Genomic DNA, 25,709 nt, shown 5'->3' with positions numbered 1-25,709 from the left:
TGCTAGGATAATTGTATATGCACCTGGTGTTTTTGTTGAGACACAAGGTGAGCCGGCAATGGTCATTCAACGAATTAGAGCCTACTAATCAACACGGTGATATAAAAGCTTTTTCAAAATGACAAAATTGGATTTTTGGAGCATCTCATCAGCTAGTTTAGTTGACCACACAACTCCGTTTCGAATTTGGTCAAAGAGTTTTTGAATAAATATTTAAAAAAAGAACCACGATATATAGGCAGAAAAAATTGGCCCAATACTCCAATCGAGTCCATGTAAATGCATCAATGTTAGATCAATGGGAGTCATTTGTGTCCATGTGATGCATTAATGTGGGACCAACATTCATGCAACCAAAGACTGCCTAGGAATCATTTTCCCTAAAAATAAAATAAAAAGAAACATGGGTCCCACATGAATGCAACACAACACATGGTACGGTCTTGGTATCGTTTTCCTAGAAAAAAGAAGCGTTTTTCGTTAAGTTAGAAAGCAGCAGTTATACACATATATCATGTTTTCCTCTGAGAGCAGGGTAAATTCATGCTCCATATTTGGTTCTGATTAATGTTCCAGTGACAACATTCTATAGAATTAATCACCTAAACTTCCTCTTTTCAACAAAAGAGATCAAACAAGAAATCTCTGAGAGAAAATTCAAGAAAAATGACACGACATGACGGTTTTTATCGCAAGAGGAAGATGACAACCTTCTGATGGAGTCGAGAAAAGTTTACAACCATAACAAAAATCTATGGCATCTTTATAAGTTTACACATGATTAAGGATTTCACTATTACTAACATTAGCACAACTTATAACCACATACATAGCTAGTTTTAATCTCATGTACACATATCCAGATGCACCGTTAGGCACATGGATGAGCAGACCTGAAGTTCAGCTCCTCTTATTATACATCAACAGGAGAATTACCCTCCCGCGCAATGTTATCCTGCCCGTCTTTTCCCACTTTGTCATTTGACCTGGGAAACAAGATACAAGTAAGATATAACTCTGTTGAATTCTTCCAAAATACAAATAGAAATTACAAATACGGATAAATCTGCAATGCAGTGTTTGTCGTCATACACTATTTGTCGCACAAATTGTCCCCGGACACGAGGCCTTTGTTCTGCTAGCCTTTTCCTACTCTGGTATCGGACCTGGAAAAAAAAAAAAAAAAACAGACACAAGGACTTAGTCCTGTTGAACTCTTCAATTCTGTAAAGAAAGAATAAAAACAGGAACACAGAATAAAAATTGATTAGAACAAGTCTTAATTTAAGAACATTAGTAGACCAAAGCCTGCTGAGGCGGTTGAAATCATATGGTTCATTTGGTTGAGCAGCAAGCATAGATTGTTAGACAACAAATAACTTAGTTTAACAGCCTAATAACGTCATTTCCTCCGGAGTTCAGTACTATCATGTGGCTGGTTTCAATCAAAACAGCAGACAGTTTATCTGTGGGGGGCAGGCCAAAGCAGCTAAATGTTAATCAGAATAAATATTATATTTTACAACACAATCTGTAGAGCTATCGAGAATGGAATGCAGAGAGAAAGAAAATGCGTGCCAAAGATATAGCATGTTGGGGACTCTATAGCCATACATACTAGATGTCGTTGCCAATGACCAGTTGATAAGAGGAATTTGGGGGATTCCAAATTGGTCTTAGTGTGAGATGTTGGAAGTTCAATCCATTCATGTAGCCTAAGATCTGTGCGACCAGTGTATATATGATCCGAAGTGTTACTCACATAATTGCATCTAACACTTCTTTTGCATCCGTAACACCCAAATGGATTCTCTACCATCACATTGCTGTAGTTATTAGTTGGAGGGCAGAAGAGATGTGTTCTATTCAATTTTTATTTTCTTGGGTCAGTAGATGAGTAAAATAGTAACTCCTAGTAGGATTGAGGGTGACTTTCAATAATTATCCCTTATTTTGTGCCGCAAATACCCATCCAGCAAAGGACATTCTTTCCAACAGAAGAATGATCAAGAATCTATAAGCTGGATAAGTGCAGCACCGAATTTTTTTGGATCTACGAAGGCAACTAGAAGTGAGGTAAACTGAGTATCAGACTATCAGTTCGTTTCTTCTTTAGCAAGAACAAACACACCTAAAAAATCTAGGTACCTTTTTCTCAAAACATCTCTCTTTCCTTTTCTGACGGAATTTTGTCAAGGCAGCTGCTCTCTGTGCATGTCGATCTTCATCAGCTCCATTCCCACCACTCCCACTAATGCCAACAACTCCACTGTCTCCAGCAACCCCATTGTCAATTTCTATGTTTGTGGCTCCAGCATTGCTGCTTCTGTTCTGTCCGTTGCTTCCATGGTTACTCCCTGAAGCACTCCCATTTACACTGTAATTTCCAGCAGCATCTTCAATGGGCTCTCCAAGCATATTTGATGATCCACATTGTGGAACAGTTGCTGCCATCTTCTCCAGCGACAGATCATCATGGTCTGACTGTGGCTCATGCGGTATGTTGTGGATGTGGTGGTGATGGTGGTGATGGTGATGATGGCAATGCTGCACTTGGACCCGATTGTTCCCTCTTGCTTGTACTTGCTCTGTGCTGACTGACACATCAACTGCCTTCCCAGGTACTGATTTTGGTGCACAAGCATGACCATACTGCACCTTTTGGAACCCAGAAGAGCACAAACTTTTGAATGCCGATATGGATTCTGACTTGTCATCGAAAGCTTCAGGCTTGGGGACGCATTTAGTGGTGGAGGCCATATCATTGTTGTTTGTACTCTCATTAGACTGCTGATTGGGAGGTGTGCAATTAGAATTGTGCATTTTTTCTCTCTTCATTGTGACTGAGCTTTTGTCCAGAGGAGAATGGCTTCCTACCTTCCCTGGGGAAGCCTGCGAAACAATAGAGATAATATTAACCTCCACAGCAAAAGGGTCTAGCTCCTCTACAACTGGTGTCTAATCGCCATTACGTGTTACCAATCACCATAAGCCACGTCAAGATACACAAGGATGAAGCTGCAATTTCACAAAAAAAAAAAAGAAAAGAGGAGAGAGAAGCACTTTCCATTCATCTCGGTACTCCTTTTTCTGTCAAAATGATAGCATTGCCCCCCTCACATTGTGATGTGTGCACACTCAATTTTAACATGCTGGAAGTTGCACCAATTGAGGAGGAGTTGCACCCCAACAATAAAAATTACCTGTGGTATGAGGTCTAAAGAGTACCTGATTAGCAGAAAAAGTGGTGCTGTATCTGCATTGTTAGGAAAAAAAAAATCTAAGGTCACTTTATACATGCATCACGCAACAGATACTTTTTAAGTTCACAAGTTTTCCTCTTACTTCGAAAAAGCTGACAGGTTTGAATGTCTCAAGATATTATTGTTGTCATGCACACTGGTGCCAACATCTACTCCTCTCAGCCTATCTAGAGTTAGCTCAAGAGATGGCAATTCTCTTGAATCACTGCCAGCTTTATCTTTGATTTGTGAGGTATCAGAAAACCCACTGGGAGCATCAATAGCTCGGTAGATACAACTGCCAACGGAACTAATTAGATTTGCAGCATTGTCGCTTAGTTTGCCACAAATATTGTCACTTCTGATTTCCAGCTGTTCTTTCTTCAACTGCTTACTGTCTAGGTCAGACAATTTCTCCCGACTTTTGCTGCCAGGTTGAGAAAACTTATGCTGGTACTCAAGTTGTGAATCTGGGTCTCTAGATATGCCTATTTCCAAGTCTTTGCCCATTGCAACATTGTCTTTTAAAATGAACACGAGTTAGAACCATAGAAAATCCAAACATAAATACTGCAGATAAGCCATAAGTAAATGGATTCTTTTATAAGCCATAAAAGAGTGGATGTTTTTTAGGCTCACCAAGTTGTTCATCCTGTTCTGCACACTCTTTTGTTTCTGTAACATGCACCCACCTGCTGCTAAATGTTTCAAGCTTTGTATGAATGACTTGGGCACAAGTGCTATCAGGAGCATCAGCCAATTGATCCCATTGTGATGTGGGCTGGCGGCTTTCAACTTCAGCTGCTCGTTTGGTCCAAGAACTCTGCAAATAGTAGCATTCCGGGATTTCTTTTGTTAATTTTTTAGCAGGCAATTAAGATTATGTTTCTTCATGTTTATTCCAAGCTTCTAAGATTTTTGAATCTTTTTTTTATTTTGAGACTAATGTACTGATATGAATGACAATATTAGACAAAATAATAGTGGCAAATATTAGAATTCACTACCTATGACAAAATATATGAAAGCTGATTAAAAATCGGATCACAAAATAGTTCTAAGTTCAAATGTTGCTCAATAAGATGGATTCTTAATCATTCTCAGTAATACTTTATTAAGGAAAATTGCTATCTCCCCTCAGTCCCAGCTAATTGTTTTAAGTTCAAATGTTGCTCAAGAAGTTTCTCTTCTTTGTTTTTTTGACTAAATAATGGGGAATAATATTGTGTTACATACACAATGCTTTAAAGCGAAAAAAAACTCGCTTTATTGTTTTTATTATCTTGATGTATGCCTTTCTAAATAGATGTCCTCTGGTTATCACATCAACTCACATGCAGAGATATGAACCCATATTCAGTAGCTATTTACTGTTACCTGGACAACCTCTATTTACTTCTTTACTGGGAAGTAGTAGCTTTATTTCAGCTATACCAAAAGAAAGTTTCATAGTTTGGGAACCAGAGCAAAAGGGAGTACACTGAAACATAAAATATGATGGGACGCAAACAGCATGTTAGCCAATGGCAAGGTAGGAGATAAAACCAGAAAATTCTAGAAGGATCAGCAGAAAGTTCCATTGACATTTGACAAGGAAAAAGTTGGTTCAAGAAGAAGCCCAATTCTCTCTGCCACGTACTAACCCAAAAAATTCCGTATCGTATGTAGAATGGAGATAAGTTTGAGAAAAAGGCATTACTCAGTATGTCAATCAAGGATTCCAGGAAGGGAAAACTAGGTATAGACCTAACTTTGGCATAATTTGAGAAAATAGCTGCTAAGATTTGAACCTGCGTTCTCACACTTGACAACCTTAGATTTTACTACCACTACACCAAGCAATGAAAGTCTACTCGAGATAATTTAAATAGAATGGAGAACTAAATGCTATTATGCTCATAAGTAGAAGGAATAACTTCAAGTTCATCCAAATTTATGTTAATGTTAGAATGAGAATAATTACATTAATCCGCTTGAGGTTTAAAAAATATAACTCAATAATGAGACTACGAACTCTAAGAAGCAACCAACTTTCAAGAAGAGATCCCTGGGCTTTCTTCAGATGGAGAAGATATTGGGAGATCCGGGCATACCATGTCATTGGTATGCCCAACCAATGAACATGCACCATTTTAGTTTGTTAAGAGCATGTATTATTTGTAGGTGGGACCAGTTTAATTGATTTGCGCATGTTCATTGGCTGGGCATACCAATGACATGGCATGCCCGGCTCACCCAATATCTTTTCCTTCAGATGATATTGCATTCTGCTTTGGAACGGGCAAGTGGCATGGCTGCTCAAGGATGCGCTTGACAAGGTTGTGATAGCAGCTAGCCAATATAAGGTCCTTGAGAGGGAAAAAGCTCCACTTTAATTTGCTTTTGCTGAATTCTTTAGGGTGTATAGAGGTTGTAAATCATGAACTGTACAAAGTCTATGACTAGTTTGAAAGGAGGCTATGTCAATAAGGTCAAAAAGCAACTCTACATGCATTGACTGAACTAATGCAAAGATATGAGAATAAAACCAATAAATAAATAAAACAGCACATTCTCATCATGTATCCTTCTTTCACATTAATAACTACTTTCAGTGGACACCTTCTTTTTCCTTATATTTTAACCTTCAATTATAACAATGTTCTTGCCCATTAAAGAGGCGTTTCCATCACAAATTTACCTAGTAATAAAATATGACATTTAGCTTGAAGTGACATTTTCACATCATATAAACATGTTGGAAATTAAACTGACCACAAATTATTGGATCTCTGAATGTTAGCACAAGCAAGGTAAATACGTGAGTAAAATCAAATGATTAATTTACTCTGGGTTTGCTCATTTTGAATTAAAAAATAGAACTCAAGGAGGCAAAGCAGTGGTATGCAATTTTTTTACTATAACCACGTGTTTTTGCAAAACAAGTCCAAAACTAATATTTCGATTCATGAGTAAATTCTGAAAACTCAAAAACCAAAAAAAAAAAAAAAAAAAGACGGAAAAAAATACTGTCAGACCCAACTGGTTTGACAATAGGTTAAAAATTATACATAGCAAGTTGAGCACGGGTTCTGAAATCAATAATGAGAGAGGAAATCTAAGCATAATCAATGATCTTATGCAGAACACGCACCTCTAGTTGAATTCACAATCTGCTAGTCATTGAAAAATATCAGGTAGAAGGCATACATTAAACAAGTGTAGCAATGTCACTTGAAAGGATATTGTTACCTGAGTGCCACTTCCATTGTCACTTCCATCCCGAATACTCAGACTGATACTCCCATTATCAGGCCCATCACTGCTACCAGTATTTTTTTCAGACTCGGCATTACTTTTTGGCTTTGCATATTTTTTAGTCTGTGTGCCACTCTCACTCCCACTACCACTTGACTTCCCACTACCACTTGACTGAGAAAGGATGAGGAAAATTAATCCAATGCTTATGGAGTTTCAATATTAGTTCTCCCAATCAAGAAAATGGTTAAACTGATCAAATATAAGATATGAGATCACAAAAAGGTACCAGCAAATATATCAAGGGCTAACTTAACAAACAAGCCCATTAGAGTTCCCCAGTACATATATTATTGACCTGAGGTGAATATCTATAATTGGCTCATCACAAATATACACATGCATAAAGTAGAAGAAAGGTATAGCCAACTAACACTGTGACATCTCCTCCATACGTGCTGCCATAGGTTTTTAAGCTCATTTTTCCGAATCGGTTTCACAAGAAAGTCAACTGCACCCTTTGACAGACAGTTAAAGGCTACATTCATGGAATCATGAGATGACATCACTGCACACAAAGCCCATCATGTGTGTTTGTTAAAAGCAACGAATCAGAACAAATAATGGAAAAATATGCATTACATTTCCAAGGAAACAAATATAGGAACACTAAAACAGACTTACTAATCACTGGAATATTCTTGAAAGTTTTGTGACTCATTATCTTGCATAAGAGGCCAAATCCCGATAAAGAAGGCACGACTACCTCAGTTAGGACGAGATCAATATGATTGGTCAAATCTTCTAAGATATTCCATGCTTGCAGACCGCTTGCAACAGCAGTAACTGCCAAGATCGGAAAGAAGATTATAAATGCATAAAGGAAAGGAGGATAGTACAAATAGGAGTTATGTTCATAGACAGTTACACAGTAAAACAAAAACTGTACAATTTCTAAGTATTACAGCTTTTAAATTTAAAGCTTCTATATCACAACACAAAACTTAATAAATGCTAACAAGTACAATTGAATCGCTAAGGAATACAACTCTAGCAAAATTCAGTTTATCCTTTTTGGTCATTCCCAAATCCAACAATTTGATCTTCTGGAGCAAGTGGTGCCCTATCAGGGTATCTCCACGTGCAAGAAGGGGGTCAAATGTGACCAAGGGTGCAAAAGTTAGAGATTATTAGACCCATAGTTCAACTTCCAAGTTCCAACCCATAAATCATTACTATATAAATCACTTTCAAAAACCTTTGATGTTACATAAAGCAGCAAGCATTAACTCAAAATTATTTTACTCACGCCATATGTGCTTAAGATTGAACTCTTGACACGAGGGTCACTCTCTGCATAGAACATTGGTATGTCATGCAATTATTAATTACATACAACTGCAACAAGTGTCAACGTTAACATGAATGCATATAAATATATTCACCCCTATTTACTTCAAAAGCATATAAGCAATGTACTTACTAAGAAAAAGAAAATGTTTTATCCCTTGGCCCATCCAGCCTACTGCCTCCCCATAAAGGGAGTCCATGTATCAAATCTCATAACTTGGCCAACTATTGTGTCCACAGCAATGGGAGACACTCATACTCCACATATTGTGGATTTAGAAAGTTTAGGATTAAAGGCTTCAAACCTTTTGAGATTCAATTTTTTTGTTTTTTCAGTTAACAAAGACCCCATTCAAAAAATAAATTTTTTTTCAAAATGATGGGATACTCGAAGCCTTTTGAATCTGGTCGATTACATAGTACTTCATTAATTAATTTCTAATTGATAAGATAACCATTTCAAATCTTGATGGGATAATCATTTTGAACCGTCACCTAAAAGAACACACAATTTATTGTATCACCTCTTGTAATGCTCATGAAGAAATTTTTCTTTGTCTTAGAGTTTGTAAAATTTAGTACAAGAGTAGTGAAAATTATTTTATAGATCATTAAATTTGTAAGTAATTTTCCTTTAGAAGTTTTTTTTCTATAAAATCCAATTTTTAAAGTAAGACTAAAAGAAGCTAGCTGAATTCTTTAGCATATTCTCAGAAAAAAAAAAAAAATATATATATATATATATATAGTACTTTTATTCTTTATAATTTTCATGGCCTTTTAGTACTACCAGACTACAGCGGCCATCACTTCTTGCCTGTCCAAGTGCTTTCCTAACTACTCTGCAACATCTTAATAACACTTGAGACCGAGGTGAACAAAGGCTAAAGGCTCTTCGAGGTGTAGTACTCAGGTTGCTTTAAAAGAAGCTGAGTAGCACTTCACCCAGATGCAAGTGCTCTAGCAAAGAGGTGTGTGTGTGTGTGTGTGTATATATATATATCATTACAGTGTTACCAATTATTGGCCGAATTTCATGTTACAAGCTTTCCAATGGTGCTTCCATCGGAATAAAATGATGTTGTTCCAATTGCATAGAGGAATAAAGTGAAGCAACTCATTTCTGTACAACATCCAAATGCAACCAAAAGAGGGGATATAGATGGTTTTCATGTAAGAAGTATATAGAAAGTGAACCTAAAAAGAGAAATCAACTTTAAGGATTAATAACAATCAAAAGAATCGTGGTTCATAGAACAATTTTCATTAAATACATGTATGCAATTATATACGAGTAGTTGTTTACACACGATCCAGATCAATCGTTACATCAAAATATATTACTAACCTTCATAACTGCAGTTCCGAAGCAAAGCACTAACAACATGACGAGTACAATCATCATTTTCTACCAACAGAACTTTCAATGACCTAATAGGAAGAAACCTCTCCCAATGTATCACGGGACCTTGAGGTTGCGGTTTTTGCAGAGCAGCCGGGACATGAATCGCCCCTTCTGATCCATTGTTTACTTCTCCTACTACATCATTAATCCTAAACTCGGTTTCCTCAGATGAACCTAAGCCTTGCACCTCACCTACAGTAACATCCCTAATTTCCTTTTGCTCGTCCCATGAACTATTATTTCGTTCAATCAAATTTCGGTTGCTTGCACCATTATTCTTCATTGGAACAGCTCCTATTATCCACATCCAAAAAGACTGAAGAAGAGGAATGCACAAAATTGAGCATACATCTTTCTGTCTTCAGAAGTCAGCCTCTGCAACACAAATCCTTCAAACAAATTCCAAACCCAATAAACATAGTGAGTAAACATTCAGCAACGAAACCTTCCAACAAAAAAAAAACATTCAACAAGGCAGATCCAAGAGAAACATAAACACAGCTCGTATTATTCAACACTTCAATCGTCATAATACACTCAAAAACAGCTCAACAAAACACTAGACCCCTATAACAAAAACCTAAAACATAATTAAGACAACTGATTATAACCTAAGCCCTATAATTACTCAAATCAAATAGAACACAAGCGCAAGAGAAAAGGTGAAGCAACTCAAAATTACCCATCCATTACAAAAAAATAAATAAATAAATCACCATAAAACGAAGAAACGTATATACATACACATGGATATTGCAGTCAAGAAGTAAAGCTTTTCCATAAACAAAATTCCATATTTATGAAAAATTAAATTGTGTGTATATATATATATATATATATATATATATGTATGTATATCTACAATTAAAAAAAAATGAAGGTACAGAACTACAGATATATATTTTTTATTTTGTTAAGGGAACTAAATCTAAATATTTCCAAGCACCAGAAAATTTATAAAAAATAATAATAATAATCAAACTACCTGAAGAAGTAAATCAATTGTGTATTTGAGTACAGGATAGATATATTATATACACAATTACATATGCTTATATACATAGATATTTACACAAGCAAATCCATATATATATATATATATATATATATATAGAGAGAGAGAGAGAGAGAGATTTAATGAGTGCGTAATTAATTACAGATCTGAATCCGAGCAAATAAACCTTCAGAGCTTAATCAATGGAGACCAGGCCTGAATTAAGCTCGATTGAGTATGAAAACAACAAATCAGAACCATTGATTTGTGAGATCAAGACCTTCAGAGCATAGTATTTAACACCGATATATGAGTCAAAATAGATTCAAACTTTCTTCGTCCATTCAAAAAACATAGCAGAAAAAAGCTTGACTGGTTGAGAAATTGCGAAGCTAAAAGGTTAGAGAGAGACAGAAAGCAGAGTTTAGAGAGAGAGAGAGAGAGAGCAGAGAGTACAGAGAGGGGAAAAAGATTTTTTTGGGGGAAGGTTGGTGACGTGTAACAAATGGAGGTCCGGAGAGTGTCTGAGTCCGCGTGGGATGAGAATCTGACATGGAAACATGGGAGCCACTTGATTGTCCGAGCTGGACAAAATCAAAAGCCGAAAGGTCCGAGTTTGTGCGGCGAATCTAAAGTACCATCCTCAGATCTAGAGGTGGCCACGTGTCGTAACGCACGCACATCGGGGTAGAAAACCCTAGGGATCTGAATGAGACGCCGTCAACTAATCCGTTAGATGTGCTCCTACAAGGCTTCGAATGACAGAAGCACCCCTGTTACTCTTTTTGGATAAGAACAAGTGCTATTCACGAATCATGTTTATCCGTTTCTTTTTTCCTAAACCATAAAATCGCCCCGTCACGCGACACACAAAATCAAAACTGTTCCCCGCTATCCAGCCAACGCAAACAATCCCATCGCATTTGCTTTAATATCAACACGTTATATTTTACCAATTTTTGTAAAACCCACTAATTTTTTATAACAAAATTCATCATTTAATGTGATAAAAATTAAAGCACAGAAAGTGCGTAAATATAAAAATACCTTGCATTGAAGAAAATTTTATGCTGCTTGACATGACATGACATAAATTTGAGTTCTCAACATTAGACTTTTTATTTGACAAAAGTAATTTGGTAAAAGTTTGACGATAAAAATTTGAATTGATAAATTTTTAAATAAAAATAAAAAATAAAAAAAAAAAATTGAATTGATGAATATCATAACGTGATTCAAGTCTTACTATAATCACTTTTGTAAATATTATGCTAAATATTAAATTTTTCAGCAATCTAATCCTTCTAACACTATGTATCAAATTTTTTTTTTTTTTTTTTTTTTTGGTGTGTCAAATACAAATACACACCGATTTAGGTAGGCACTTAATTTGTTACTCATAAAACAAAAAAACGGTTTCAATGAATTCTAAAATATTGTTTTATAAAAAAGATTTATTTGTAATGATCTTATAGCACTTTATAATTTGCAATAACATGCCAGTTCCAATATATCACCCCTCTATTCTTTCTTTCCATGGCCTATCAACCATTTATGATATTCAATATCAATTTGCCTCATACACGCACTATTTACTATTATGCTTCTTTTAACTAAATGATTCTCTGACAAAAGGCTGTCATCTTCTAAAATAGTAGAAGATTTAAAGTCATATGCATATTCAAAATGAGTGTATGAATTTCTTGCTTAGATTAAATTCAGTGAAATCCAATGCATCACAATCTTCTGAAGAAACTTTCTTTTTCATTACATTTTGGGCAACACAAGTTCCATTCAATCTTCTCTGACCGAACCACATCGCTTTACTCATACAAGTCTCTGTTGTTTTTTGCTTTGTGAGAGATTTTGATGATGGCAATGTTGTGTTTGAAAGAGTATTGAATTGTTGGGATTTCCCATTCCAAATCCGACTCGATCCGGTTACATGGGAAAAGCAAAGAAGGAAAAGAAATGAATATTTTCTATTAAAAAAAAACATTCTTAGAGTTTGGATGGAAAAATAAATAAATATTGAGAGAAGACAGGTTCATGAAATATAAGAAATTAGATGGGTCAAGTTTGCTACGGGTAGTTGTCCTATACACACAATTACAGTAAATGTTAACACCAGCCGTTTCGTTTGGATTTGGGATCAACTAAATTTCTTCCGATCCCAAATCCAAAGTACCCATCCGCAAACACAACATAAAAACATGTCAATAAAATGAGTGAGAGAGACAAGCTAAATCCATCCCTCCTCTCCCACCCACACACATGTAACAGCAACCAAATGAAACTGCAATATGCACCAGAATCAATACTTTTTGACCATTTTTTATCTCTCTGTTTTCAGCCTTTATATTAATAAAACTGGATTCAGAATATACAAACCAAAATGGAAAAAGGAGGCTAGGAGAATAACCTTCTTTTTTGCATACATATTCTCGATGGGACCGGATTCTCGAAGAGTGAATCCAGTAGCTCCCCCACCCCTTCTCAACAGTTGATACAAGGGAGAACCTATCTCCCTGATCACTCTTGCTTTATATGAAAACCATACTACATATTATACAATTACTAACCTTAAAATCCACAAACCACAACACTCTATCAAGGCATCAACTGAGCAACATAAGCAAAGGATAAATATTGGTGTGACTACTCCATCATATCCGGGTTATATTTCAGTGCCTCCCTCCATATGAGGTCCTTTATATCCTCTTCACTCAAATATGATTGTTCGAAATCAAAGTTGAAAGGAGATGGGCAAGTGGGTTCCTCATTGATCTCGTGGAGACTCGACAAAAATGGATGATTCAATGCTTCCTCAACTTCAAACATATCATTTGAAAATAAGAAAATACATATATATACACATCAGAAAAAAGATGGCCTGAATGAAACGGTAAAATGTTTGAGCAATTACAAATAGTAAGAGGCATACCAGTTATGCGCTTCGATGGATCAAAAACTAGCATTTTCTCTGCAAGATCAATGGCTATTGGGTACACATCTGGGAACTTCTTTGAGAAGGGTTGCTTTGGGACATGAGGGAGCTGCTTGACATACTTTCGAGCATTATCACTCCTTAGGAATCCAAGATCTGATTCTTCGGGTGAACCCAATAGCTGATTCAGGCAATAATCATGAAATAAACAAACAATCAATTCATAACATTTATACGTAAACCCATTTCAGACCTGCAACTTTTGTTGTTGTATATTAGAGGAGAGATGGCTTATAATAGAAAAGAATGGAAAAATAGAATTCATGCGGCCAACCCCTTTCATATAGGATTAAGGCCAAGATGGATGATGAACTTTTGTTGCCATATCTTCGGCAAGTACATGAAGTCTAGCAATACCAACAGTACATCACCCCAATGCTACATCAATGACATAAAGAACAGGCAAGGGAATTAAAGTTAGGAGGTCAAGTACCTCAGTTATAAGCCCCAACTGCTGAACATAATCTTTGCCCGGAAACAGTGGTTCCCTTCTAAGAATCTCCATCAAAATGCAACCAACTGACCAAATATCAATGGCAGCAGTATATTCTGAGCAGTTGAGTAACAATTCAGGGGCACGATACCATCGGGTTACAACATATTCTGTCATAAAATCTGTCTCTGAGGTGGTTCTTGCAAGCCCAAAGTCGCAAATCTTAAGGTCACAATTTGCATTCAGCAGCAGGTTGCTTGGTTTGAGATCTCGATGCAAAACATTTGCAGAGTGTATGTACTTCAGGCCCCGCAACAACTGATATAGAAAATACTGCAAAAGGAAATACAGCTGATGTTTTAACTACAGATCATTTATAATTTGATTTTAAAAGACTTACCAAACAGAAAATTCCAAACAGAAAATTCAGACTGCACACTGTAAATTGCCACTACAAAAAATTTTACTCCATGTGCAAAAAAGTAAATAGACATGCCATATGTTGATTCAAGCATACCGGCACCTAACATTTTATTACTTGTTTCTAGATCTCACTTTCTATTACTTGAATAACACAACATTTCAGCAACTAGGAGTTGACCTATATACATTTTTCATCGCAATGTGGCTTTGTTTTAGAAAAAACTACAAAGAGCTGGGAAATGACTTTGTTTAGTTCAGTTATATGGCTTTGCTATATAATAAAAGAAATTGTTAAAAAAACACAATCAGTTTCTACTTGTATCATATTTTGGAAGAAATTACACCAAAACGTGTAATTGCAACTTTGAATTGAAATTTGAAACACAGATCTTTTTGATATAATTATACCATCATCTCTCAAAACCCCATCCCAGTCACTGCTTCTATCATTCAGTCTTCCATTGGTGGAAGAGTTAGAATGCCCCTTAAAGATTTATGACTAAATGATTAAAATATTGTTATTCGGTTGCTTGTGACTTTGAAATCCTATTTTTGTCTTAAATTGTTAAGTTAGCTTCAAATGTTTTTATTGGAGAAACCTTGGACGGAGAAATGCTTAACAAATGCAAAAGGATGACCTTTTTTCTGATACAAGTGACATGACCCTCAAAATTGAGTTTTTACATACCCATAGTTGAAAAACTTAAAAACTTAAAACACATCAAGAAATAGAAGTGTCAGAATCTTCAGAAACATTATCGTGTATTATTCTATCATGCATCAAGTCAGGAATCATAATTGAACTATTTAGATTTCTATGGTGATTACACTTGGCAAATTCAGTCAATACTTTGTGGCTAAGAACTGGGGCATTTTTATGTTCCAGCTGATTATTAAGTAGACGTTCTTGGTCCTCAATACCTAAAACCTAAAAGAACAGCTCTCTGGATTGAAGCTCTGTAACAACTCGTGTAATTTGGAAAAATAGAAACTCTCAAGTCTTAGATGAGTTGTCATTAAATGTCCTTGCAGTTCAATAACAAGAAAGCATCTTTTTCCTTATTTGGGTATCTAAACTGCAAGTTTGCTCTGTATATTGATTGCATATCATTAAAACATGTGCACAGTACATATAGAACGTCGTATTTGTTATACAGATAATCATCCATTTATGTAACTACAGAATACTAAAGTCAGAAAATGGTCCAAGCCCAAACTATTTGATATTCAAGTCAATCAAGACCAGTATCCCTATGCATCAACAAAAAGAGAATAGCACGGTACATGATAGAGACTAGTAAAGATGCATGAGAGGCACTAGAGTTACAGAGCAAACGAGAACTTGAAGAGCTGGGCTAATTCACAAAAATCTTTAAATATTCAGTAACCACATGGTACAAAAGTAACAGCATCAAATTTTCAAGAGGAATATGTCTTGATGCAGAGAAAATTCAAGATGTGTAATTATGGAAAGCACTTTCAACTTTGCAGCATAGAAGACCATGAGGAACCAGTAAACAAATTTGCCAGACAGTTGTCATAGATCAATCCAAACACCATACACTGAAATCGTTCACCATGAATCAACTCAAATCTAATCAACTCACTATTGGTTAATTAACATTCAAATGAAATGACAAATTTGAGAGTGACTTTGTTTAAGCACGTTAAATACAGCTTCTATACACTGCAACCCATTAAATAACTTACTAACATTTGTTAATAAAAAATAGGCAAAAGTGCAAAAAAACCCCTGAACTATTCACTTTGTTGCAAATACCCCCCTGAGCTACAAAAGTGTGCAAATACCCCACTGAGACTCACCGGATCAACTTTTCCGGCCTATGCTAATTTGAAATGACCGAAATAACCTTACTTATTAAATTATATAAGAAAGATAAAAAAAAGCCTAATTTTTTCTTTTATTATATATATATATATATACACACACACAAAGATGCATACATATATATATCCACACACACAAGGCTGCGCTTTCACCGCCGCCTCACTCATCGCCGGTGCTTAATACCAATTCCAGCTCTACAGTGCTCAAGTTCTCGCCGCCGCTGATGATTACATCCTTCCATCGGTCTTTGATTCAAGCCGTTGTCAGAATTTCCTTCAATCAGTCTTTGATGGGTGTGCTATTCTTGGAATCAGATCCCTGTTGGGCGAAGCTACAAGATATTAAATTGTGGTGAAAAACTTAACTTGTGTTGCTAGACGATAAAAATTTGATGGATTTTCAAAGTTCTGTATGAAAATTATTTATCTATATATAAAAAGTCATGGACCCCTATACGTTGAAGCATGGGAAGATTATAAAAACATTAATTGATTATATGTATTTGGCATAAGTGGTTGTTGGTGCCACACCACTGTTGTGGAAGTTTATCTTAGGGAGTATATGGTTGTATACTAAAACGTTCAATGCCGATGGACTGAGTGTGCGGTTGAAAGTGAAGATAGCCATGGATGGTGAGCACGAAGCTTCCGGGTTTGACTTGGGGTTCCTCTTGGTTCAATTGGGTTCGTCATGGGTGTGATTGGCTTTGTCATGGGTCAGACTGGGTGGTGATGATGGTGGTAGAAGTGGTGGTAGTGGTGATATATATATATATATATATATATATAAAACCAGCCAATGCTCGCCGGAATTCTCTCTCGCCGTCGTCCCAATTCGTCGCCTTCGTCTTTCATCGCCGCCTCAATCTTTTCCTCTACTTTAACCTCATCACCAGCGGCATTGGAGAGGTCTGTTAATGGTCCCGGTTGAGTCAACTCATTCACTCCTCGCTCTCTATCTAACTCAGTACCCACAATTCGTTCCAAGACGACGACGAACCATCTCATCATCTAGCGAGACCACCACCGGCATACCATCCTCATCGAATCGCCGTCGTCTCCTGAATAGTACTTCAACTCTGGCAACATCCACAACAAACTGTCTTCACCGTTCAATCACTTTGAGAACATATCCTCTATTCCTTGTTGCTTCGTCGTCATCAGAATCCTCTCTGGTTGTCGATCCTCTCACAGTCCATCGTGGATCTGTTATCATGGTAGACCTAGTTCCACCGTCTGTGCCTCCATCTCTCTCTAACTTTCTGTACGTCTCTCTCTCTAACATAAACTTAAGTTAGTGGGTTATAATTGGTATTTTACAATTAGGTTTTTTTTTTTATTTTATATAATGTAATAAGTAAGGTTATTTCGGTTATTTCAAATCAACGTATGCCATCCGGTGAGTCTCAGGGGGGTATTTGCAACAAAGTGAATAGTTCAGGAAGTTTTTTGCACTTTTGCCTAAAAAATATACATAAATAGTTTATGATCTAAAGCAGCTTCAAATTCAAATATGATCCATCTTAGATCAAGGAGATTCCAGGGAAATAAGTGTTGTTTCATTCTTTTAGAGGTTGTTTTGGACTTTTGGTATCTCGAGAATTGGTTCGAACCAAGTCAAACTCATTCCTTATCTATGTCACGAAAAAACCAACATTAAGTAAGCTAAGAAAAAAAAAAAAAAGGAAAATTTAAAATATGACACCTTTTCTAGCTTATATTACAAAAGTGACCATATTCAAAAGAATGGGTCTATAAAGCTATTTAACACAATGTAATTACAAATACAACAACTTATACACTAGCAATTTCGTATTTGACAAGTACCTATACAGTATACATTTGAGTCTAAATTTTTTTTTTTTTCCTAGTTGGTACTCACACACACTGTCTCTACTGATGTTCGAACTCCTGACCTCCCTTTGCAAAGTAAGGGCCTTGTACCGCTAGGCCACAGGCCAGTTGGTACATTTGAGTCTAAATTACACATCACATTGTGCAAAATGACTCTCCCAAAGCCCAAAACTATTCATAAACAACCACCATGAACAACCACCCACCAGCAAACCATTCCGTCCGGCAAGACATTTTGGCAAACTTTTATAACAAACGCAACGAACCCAAGTTGAATCAAAAATCACGAAAGAAAAGTAAACACACCACACAAAGAACACAAAGATTTGTACATGGTTCGGCAACAGCCTACGTCCACGGTTGGGATCTGACGAAAGTTTTCACTATGTGTAAAATCGGAGATTACAAGATTTCAGCCCCTCACTCTGTTTCTATACGAATTCCAGAGTCTCTCTCCCTTTAACAAGTAACCCTTCTGCCGAACTTTCTGTATTGCCCTCAAACGTCCTTTTCTGCAACTCCTTAGAATTCAGAGTTGCCTTCACGTCTTTCATGGACAAGGTAGTTCTGTCATACATCATTGTATCAACAAAGTTCTCATACGAGGGTGGTAGAGAACACAACAGAATAATAGCTTGATCTTCAGCCTCCATCTTGACATCAATATTATTCAAATCCATGATGATACTATTTACCTCGTCAAGATGGTCTTTCAGAGACGACCCTTCGTGCATCTGAAGAATGAACAACCGCTTCTTTAGATACAAGCAATTCGCAAAAGATTTTGTCATATACCGGGACTCCAACTTCTGCCACAGCCCATCCGCCGTAGTCTCTTCCGTAACCTCTCACAGAACCTCATTACTCAAGCACAACAAAATCGTATTGTGTGCTTTCTCCATAACCTCATCTTTGTCCTTGATCTTTTCTGGCAGTGCATCCTTCCCCTTCAGCGCCTTAGATAACCCTTGTTGAACCAACAAAGCTTGCATCCTAACCCGCCACAAGTTGAAATTGTTTCTGCCGTTAAACTTCTCGATTTCCAAAAACTTGGTCGACATCCCTGCTTCGAACCAAAAGCTCTAATACCAGTTTGTTATGACAAACGCAATAAACCCAAGTTGAATCAAGAATCACGACAAAAAAATAAACACACCACACAAAGAACACAAAGATTTGTACGTGGTTCAGCAACAGCCTACGTCTACGGTCGAGGATCCGATGAAAGTTTTCACTATGTGTAAAATCGGATATTACAAGATTTCAGCCCCTCATTCTGTTTCTGTACGAATTTCAGAGTCTCTCTCCCTTTAGCAAATAACCCTTCTGCCGAACTTTCTGTATTGCCCTCAAACGCCGTCTTCTGTAACTCCTTAGAATTCAGAGCTGCCTTCACGTCTTCCATGGACAAGGCAATTCTGCCATACATCATTGGATCTTATTTATTCACGCACTTCCGCTGCCCCCAACAAATTGGTATTAGAGCCAAAGGTGAAGGAGATCCAGAAAACACAAGAAGTCTCAACATGTGCTGCAACGAGCTTCAGTTGTAGGTGGAGTAAATCTGCTTAGTTAAAAGGCATGGAACTCAAGTTGTCAAGGTGGAGCCCTGGAGGTTTGATTGATCGAGCAAATTTGTTTTCTTCCATGTAAGGAATTACCTAATGGAATACAACTTTAAAATAGAATCTTAATTAGAATAGGAATTTAAGACACAATTTCCAACAATCTCCACCTTAGCTCAAATTCCATCAAGCCAATCATCACTTTTCATGGCATTGATCAGGACAATTCTTTTGCAGCTATAATCTTGACGATACTCCTGCAAAACTGTGATTGTCCACATTATACATTGCTCGATCAATCAAACCTCCAAGGCTCCACCTTGACAACTTGAGCTCCATGTCATGTAACCAAGCAGATTTACTCCACCTACAACTGAAGCCCATTGCAGCACATGTTGAGACTTCTTGCGTTTTCTGGATCTCCTTCACCTTTGGCTCTGATACCAATTTGTTAGGGCAGCGAAAGCGCGCGAAACACAAAGATCTAATGAAAGCCGACAAAGCAATCACACACAAACACAAGATATACATGGTTCAGCCAAAACCGGCCTTCGTCTATGGATGAAAAGAGATTCCACTATGATTCGTAGAGATATTACAACAATAGAGTACCAACACCACCACTCCACGAGTCTACTTCCTCGCTACCAGCATCACCGGTGTTTTTCTTACTCTACCCCCGCAAACTACTTCTACCCATCAACTCCCTCATGAGACTACATCTCTCTCAATCTCATAAGTCTCAACCCACAACATATGTACCTATTTATAGAGTTACAAACATAATTCCTTGTTGGACAAGGATTACAATTCCTTAGAGGCCAAGACTTGCCAAATAAAGAATTACCTAATAGAATACAACTTTAAAATAGAATCCTAATTAGAATAGGAATTCAAGACACAATTTCCAACACAAACTACTACCACCACCACCCCACCACTGCCGACCACCAACCACCAATGTCAGCACAATTTGATTTTTTTTTATTTTAAATTTTTGGCCTTTCTCTCTCCCCCCTCTCTCTCCTCTTCAAAATCCCATACACCAATTGCAACCCAAGAAGAAGAAATTCACCAAATCAAATACATGTTGGCTCTTTGTCTATATATCTATACACACACACACATATATATCTATATATATTCATCCCCACTACTGTGTGATGCAGTCCCTAACTTGGTTTTGAAATTTCTCCATCAAAATCAACTCCAGCGGAAAATCACCACCGTCTGCAACCACATCTCCAAACGCAAACAAACCGCCTACAACGACAACAACTCAACCTTCCTCCAGCCACCACCACCTACCGCACTAAATGGCGGCATCTACCTCTCCCTCCTCGAAGCCGTCAAGAAAATCCCAGAACATTGTCAAAGTCATTGACCACCACACCGTCAAGAAGCTCGTCCTCTCCTTCAGGCGCCGCCTTTGCAACAACATTGAAGCCCGCCTCAAACAAGTTCATGAATCCCAGATCAAGCTACACAAAGAGATCGAGAAGCCCAAAATCCTCGCCGATAAGCCGGATCTCTACCCGGAGAAGCTCAAAGCCCTAACTATTTTCCGATGAAATTGTATCAGACGGCCTTGATGATGACTAGGAATAGAAAAATGAGTGTTCCTCCGTACCTAAATATCGTGAACCTCCATTTTCATTGTCATCAGAAGCGTATGAATTGGAAAGTACACCTCCAAGAACGTACTACGTTTTTGGAGTCCAAAAATAATCGAATCATCCCCAGATGTAAGAGAAGCAAATCGTTCTTGGGAAGCCTAAAAGACGCCAATATAGTTTTGGGTATCATGAGTTCAGAAATTTTGTAAAATTGTTTGATTTCGATGCTATTGTTTTTGAGATCATCTTGTAATGGAGTAATTTTTTGAGAGATAGAAGCCATGAACCCTACAGTCTAACCCTTTGGGTGTTGATGGACTTTTAGTACTTGTAGTTTTCTATAGCTGCAACTGAGTAGTAGTAGTTGTTTTTGTTGTTGTTGTTGTTGTTGTTGGTGGTGGTGGTGGTGGTGGTGGTGGTGGTGAGGGTGATTTACTTTGTTTGTCAGGGGCTTCTGTGGGTGGGGGTGCCTGGTGGTGGTGATAGAGAGAGGGGAACAAGGATGCTATGGTAGAGTGTATAGAGAGAGGGGAGATGGATTGAAATTTTAAAAGGTGCGGAGGGTATTTTGGACCAAAATAGTACAATTCCAGTATTGGTAAATTCTTTTGCATAGTGACTTTTATACCCAATACTTTTCGTATATGTTGTATTTGTAATTATGCCCTCATAAGTTGTTGAAAATTAATTTTTTCCAAGAAAAAATACCTCTTTTGCCTTGTTTTCTGTAAAAGACAAACGAGTTTAGAAATAACTGACTCCACCAAACATAAAACTAGTTACCCCTATCTTCAGCTGACTTGGTTCTTGTTTTCCCAAACAGCCTCTTATGGTCCTTTTAATGTGGATTACAGATAAAATTATGGATGATACACACAAGAACTATATTCATGAATTGAAGTGAAAAAATTAAAGAATATTCATATTTTACTAATATGCTAACTTGCAAAGTGAAGCAATAGATTGTCAGCCTTTCATATGATACAAAGCAACTCAATGGAAGATGATGAACAGATTAATCTACAAAAGGCATGCAATGTTGAACCTCAACCTGTTTTAATATATAAATGCATATATGTCTGCATATGTGTCAATGTATTGATCAATATATGTGACCTGCTATTTGCATTAAATTATATATGCATGTGACTCTGTGTATGTGTCAATGTATTGATCAATATTTTGACCTGCTATTTGTGTTAAATCTTAATGTGTTAAATCTCAATGTGTAATAGTACAGGTACAGTGAACAAATCTCAGGTATCTACAAAATACCAGCAATTTGTAGGAGAGCAAGCCATATAATTGACCTACCTGACAGTGATCATCCGTAAGTGCCTGGGAAGAGCGTATTATCTGATGTAGATCAGTATCCATTAATTCATACACGATATACACATCATTGAACTCTTCTCTATCTGGGGGCCGTATGATGTCCTTGATTTTGATGATCTGCGTTAGATCAATGTATTAAAATATCAAATTGACATAAAACAACAAAAATGGGGCAAAAAAGAGAATAGGGTCAGCCACATATCCTCTAACATTCTAACTCTGCAAGTTCATCATTTATCAATCTGACCACTAAGCTATAAAACGTGAACATGCATTTAGGTAAATTAGATGGCCTCAACAGTGTCATTGATTCAGGACACCTTGGCAATTGCAAAAAGTGAACCCAAACTTCAGAGTAATTCATGCAAAATAGTAAGTACATTCTCATGATCCATATGGCAAAGAAGTTTGATTTCGCGTAGGGTCCTTTTCGCATCAATCCTATTGTCAAATGCATTGCCAATTTTCTTGATTGCGATTTCTTCCTTTGTCTCGGAGTTAGTAGCACAGCTGTGATGAAGAGATAAATAACACCCATCAGACGGTCTTGAATTAAAGAAAAAAAAGACACAAAACATTTACCAGAAATACATCAAAATTGTCCTACAGATGTACATGAATTATCAGATGTTTAGGTTTTTAAGAAAATTTGTCTCGGCCACAAAAAGCCACATGTTTAATCTTGTAAGGGAAACAAACTTCAATATTGCCCTTGCTGGTTGTTTATACTTTATCAAGACCAAAGAATTATATCTATATTTGCAACATAAACATTAATTAACATCCGTTAAAATGGTATAACTACATAATTTAAATCCAAAAACGCGTAATTTGAGCTTTAACCTATCACATCATCCAATAATTGGGATGCCTAATCAAATAGAAATAAAAACCCTAATTACTTTTGGAGTATACCATATATATATAGAGATTTATAAGCTCAAATAAACCCTAAAAATCACATTTCAAAATGGCTTTTGGAAGCATAGACGACATCGAATCAAATACAGTCCGTTTGGTTTCTGGGAAAACTTAGGAAAAAGAAAAGAAAGTAATTTGATGTTCAACATTATCTATTTTTCAGTAATCCACAATCATCCAAATATCAACTATACACACATACATTTATACACTAAAATACCTAATTGAGCTACTCGTTTCGTGATTTTTTTTGTTTTCCGTTGTTTCTTTCCTCCATATTCTCAGTTAAACGAAGCACTAAGCAATGTAAACTATGCATACATATTATGTACACACACCACATAGATATATAGGGAGAGAGAGGCAGAGGATTACCAAACGATGCCATAAGCACCGCGTCCGACGGGTTGAAAGGGAGGAACGTACTTGGCGGAGACCTGGAAAAGGTTTCCGAGAACGTTGTATTGAATGTACCTCCCACCATGCGTTAGAACACTTTTTACATCTACGATTTTGCCAGATTCGTTCTCCATCTTTCTCTTTCTCTTTTCTGCGAATCAGATTCAGATGTTAAAGAGAGTGTGTGAGAGAACTCCTCTTTCTCTATCTATATGTATATATCAAACTTTCTCTCACTGTACGAGTTCAGCGGAGGAGAAGAAAGAAGAAAGGAAAAGAAAAGTTGGAGAAAGTGCGAGGTCTCGAGTGCGGCAGGGACCTAAAGAGGGCCATCCGATTCTGGCTTTTTATTTGTGTGCGTTTTTTAATTTTTGAAATTTGAATTAGAGCTTCCTAAAATTCCAACTTTACCAACCACTATACAAAAATCATCGAAAATGTCCAATTCAGGCTCAATCCAATGCGTGATACATTTCAGGCTATCAGTAACAAAACTCGTGCAATTATATAAAGTCCTAACTCCACCTTCGATTTAAATTTAATTCAATTTACATACTAGAAATTAAGTCAATTATTTCTCTTTATAAAAATTAAGGGTTAATAAATTCATACTATAAATTAAGTCAATTATCCCTCTTTATAAAAATTAAAAAATAATTAGTAATAATGCATAGTTAGAGAGACAAAATAAGAAATAAGGTCATGATTATATCATCCTATTTAATGCCATTACTTGCTCACATAAAATAGTACTATTTATTGTTATTAAAAAATAAATATAAATACATTAAAATAAGGTTGATCACGATTATAAGTATATATATAATATATTCAAGATTATAATTTAGGGTAAAGGGCATATAACCCCCTCAACTTTCATCAAAAAACACAAAACCCCCCTTAAATTAAAAAATGCCCCCTGATCTATTAAAAATGTACAATTTAAGGACAAAATGAATAGTCTCCGGCATAAGAGTTCACCGGAGATGTTTGATTACAAAATTACCCTTTTGTAAAAGGACGTCGTTTTAGTGTTTGATTGGCTTCTATTACTGATGTGTCAAACAAATTGTGAACAGACAATAATATTTGGGCAACTCATTATCACCTTACCAAAACTTCAACGCCAAACAGAGTCTGAGCCAAACCCAACCAGTGAAAGTTAAGCTTTGAAATCCTAACTCATCCATTGCAACACCAACATAGCTACTGTACGAACCTCCCCCCTCCTCCCTCTCTATCTCTCTCTTCTGTCTAACTTTCTATTCCCCTCTCTTTCCTTTTCGTGGCCAGCGATGGAGGCACTGCTCCGGCAGTGGTCATCGGCGTCGCGAAAAAGCGATCGCAAGGTCGCGGCTACGCAAGTGCATCACAGCTTGGAAAGGTCGACTTCATGGCGACCCATGTCCAAAACTACTGCTCGGCGACCTTGTGTCGCCGTGGTACAGGTCTCCAAGTCACCGGATGACGAAATTAGCTGTCGTGAAGAGCAGCGACCTTGGGTCGCAATTTGAAGAGGGTTGCATCGCTGGTCAGCAACCCAATAACTTTAGAGAGGGACGGCGACCATGGGTTGTCGTCCATGGTGGTTTCCAGGTCGCGCTCCGACGACCTAGTTATACGAGAAGATGGCAGCGCTCCGGCGTCCTATTCTCTCTCTCTCTCTCTATATATATATATATATATATATCACGATATTTACTGGAAAACGGATCTGATTGTTGTCCTAGGGTAGCATGGTACCGTTCGATTTCAAAATGTTTAGAGGAAAGAATGACTCGTCTTTGATATAATCGGAGTTGGAGCGATCGTAATAGAGTTGCCGGAGACGGATAGGATGACCGGAATTGCCCAGCGGCCAACTCACCACCACCATCAACGTGGAGAATTTTCCTCCTACGGAGACCTTTGCATCAACAACTTTGGTGTGGCACCGCTCCTCTTTCGCCGGAGACTTTAGTGGTTTGGCGGCTGCTATTGCACCAATTTTTGGCCGGAGACTTCACTTTGGCCGTTGCGATTGCATCGTTAATGCTTAGATCTTCTCGCACGGTCATGGAGTTTGAAATTGTGCTATCAT

The 25,709-nt window shown here is 37.1% G+C and overlaps 2 protein-coding genes across 3 annotated transcripts; both read right to left on the bottom strand.

Annotated features, from left to right (window-relative positions):
* Positions 1-656: 656 nt before the first annotated feature.
* On the bottom strand, positions 657-10,690 carry LOC132307025 (two-component response regulator-like PRR37). 2 transcript variants are annotated; one of them, XM_059804678.1, is made up of 11 exons: positions 10,392-10,690; positions 9,178-9,623; positions 7,164-7,325; positions 6,914-7,047; positions 6,474-6,653; positions 3,882-4,065; positions 3,346-3,763; positions 3,229-3,256; positions 2,149-2,892; positions 1,093-1,166; positions 657-986 (listed from the first exon to the last, which is right to left on the bottom strand). In XM_059804678.1, the coding sequence occupies exons 2-11, from the start codon at positions 9,539-9,541 to the stop codon at positions 914-916; spliced, it is 2,361 nt and encodes a 786-aa protein (XP_059660661.1). In that variant the 5' UTR covers positions 9,542-9,623; positions 10,392-10,690; the 3' UTR covers positions 657-913. The 2 variants fall into 2 exon arrangements, with proteins under 2 accessions (XP_059660661.1, XP_059660662.1); XM_059804679.1 differs by having other exon boundaries at positions 10,416-10,690.
* Positions 10,691-12,532: 1,842 nt separating this feature from the next.
* Positions 12,533-23,963, bottom strand: LOC132307024 (mitogen-activated protein kinase homolog NTF6). The gene is made up of 6 exons (XM_059804677.1): positions 23,606-23,963; positions 22,690-22,819; positions 22,289-22,426; positions 13,669-14,001; positions 13,173-13,356; positions 12,533-13,059 (listed from the first exon to the last, which is right to left on the bottom strand). Exons 1-6 carry the CDS (start codon positions 23,761-23,763, stop codon positions 12,887-12,889), a joined length of 1,116 nt encoding a protein of 371 aa, XP_059660660.1. The 5' UTR covers positions 23,764-23,963; the 3' UTR covers positions 12,533-12,886.
* Positions 23,964-25,709: the final 1,746 nt, after the last annotated feature.

Source organism: Cornus florida, unplaced genomic scaffold (genome assembly GCF_030987335.1).
Source record: "Cornus florida cultivar Cherokee Brave unplaced genomic scaffold, ASM3098733v1 CherokeeBrave_3.0.0_Hap2_Chr05, whole genome shotgun sequence".
Lineage (NCBI taxonomy): Eukaryota > Viridiplantae > Streptophyta > Magnoliopsida > Cornales > Cornaceae > Cornus > Cornus florida.
The sequence above is the reverse complement of the archived record's forward strand: the minus strand, read 5'-3'. Positions and strand labels throughout refer to the sequence as shown.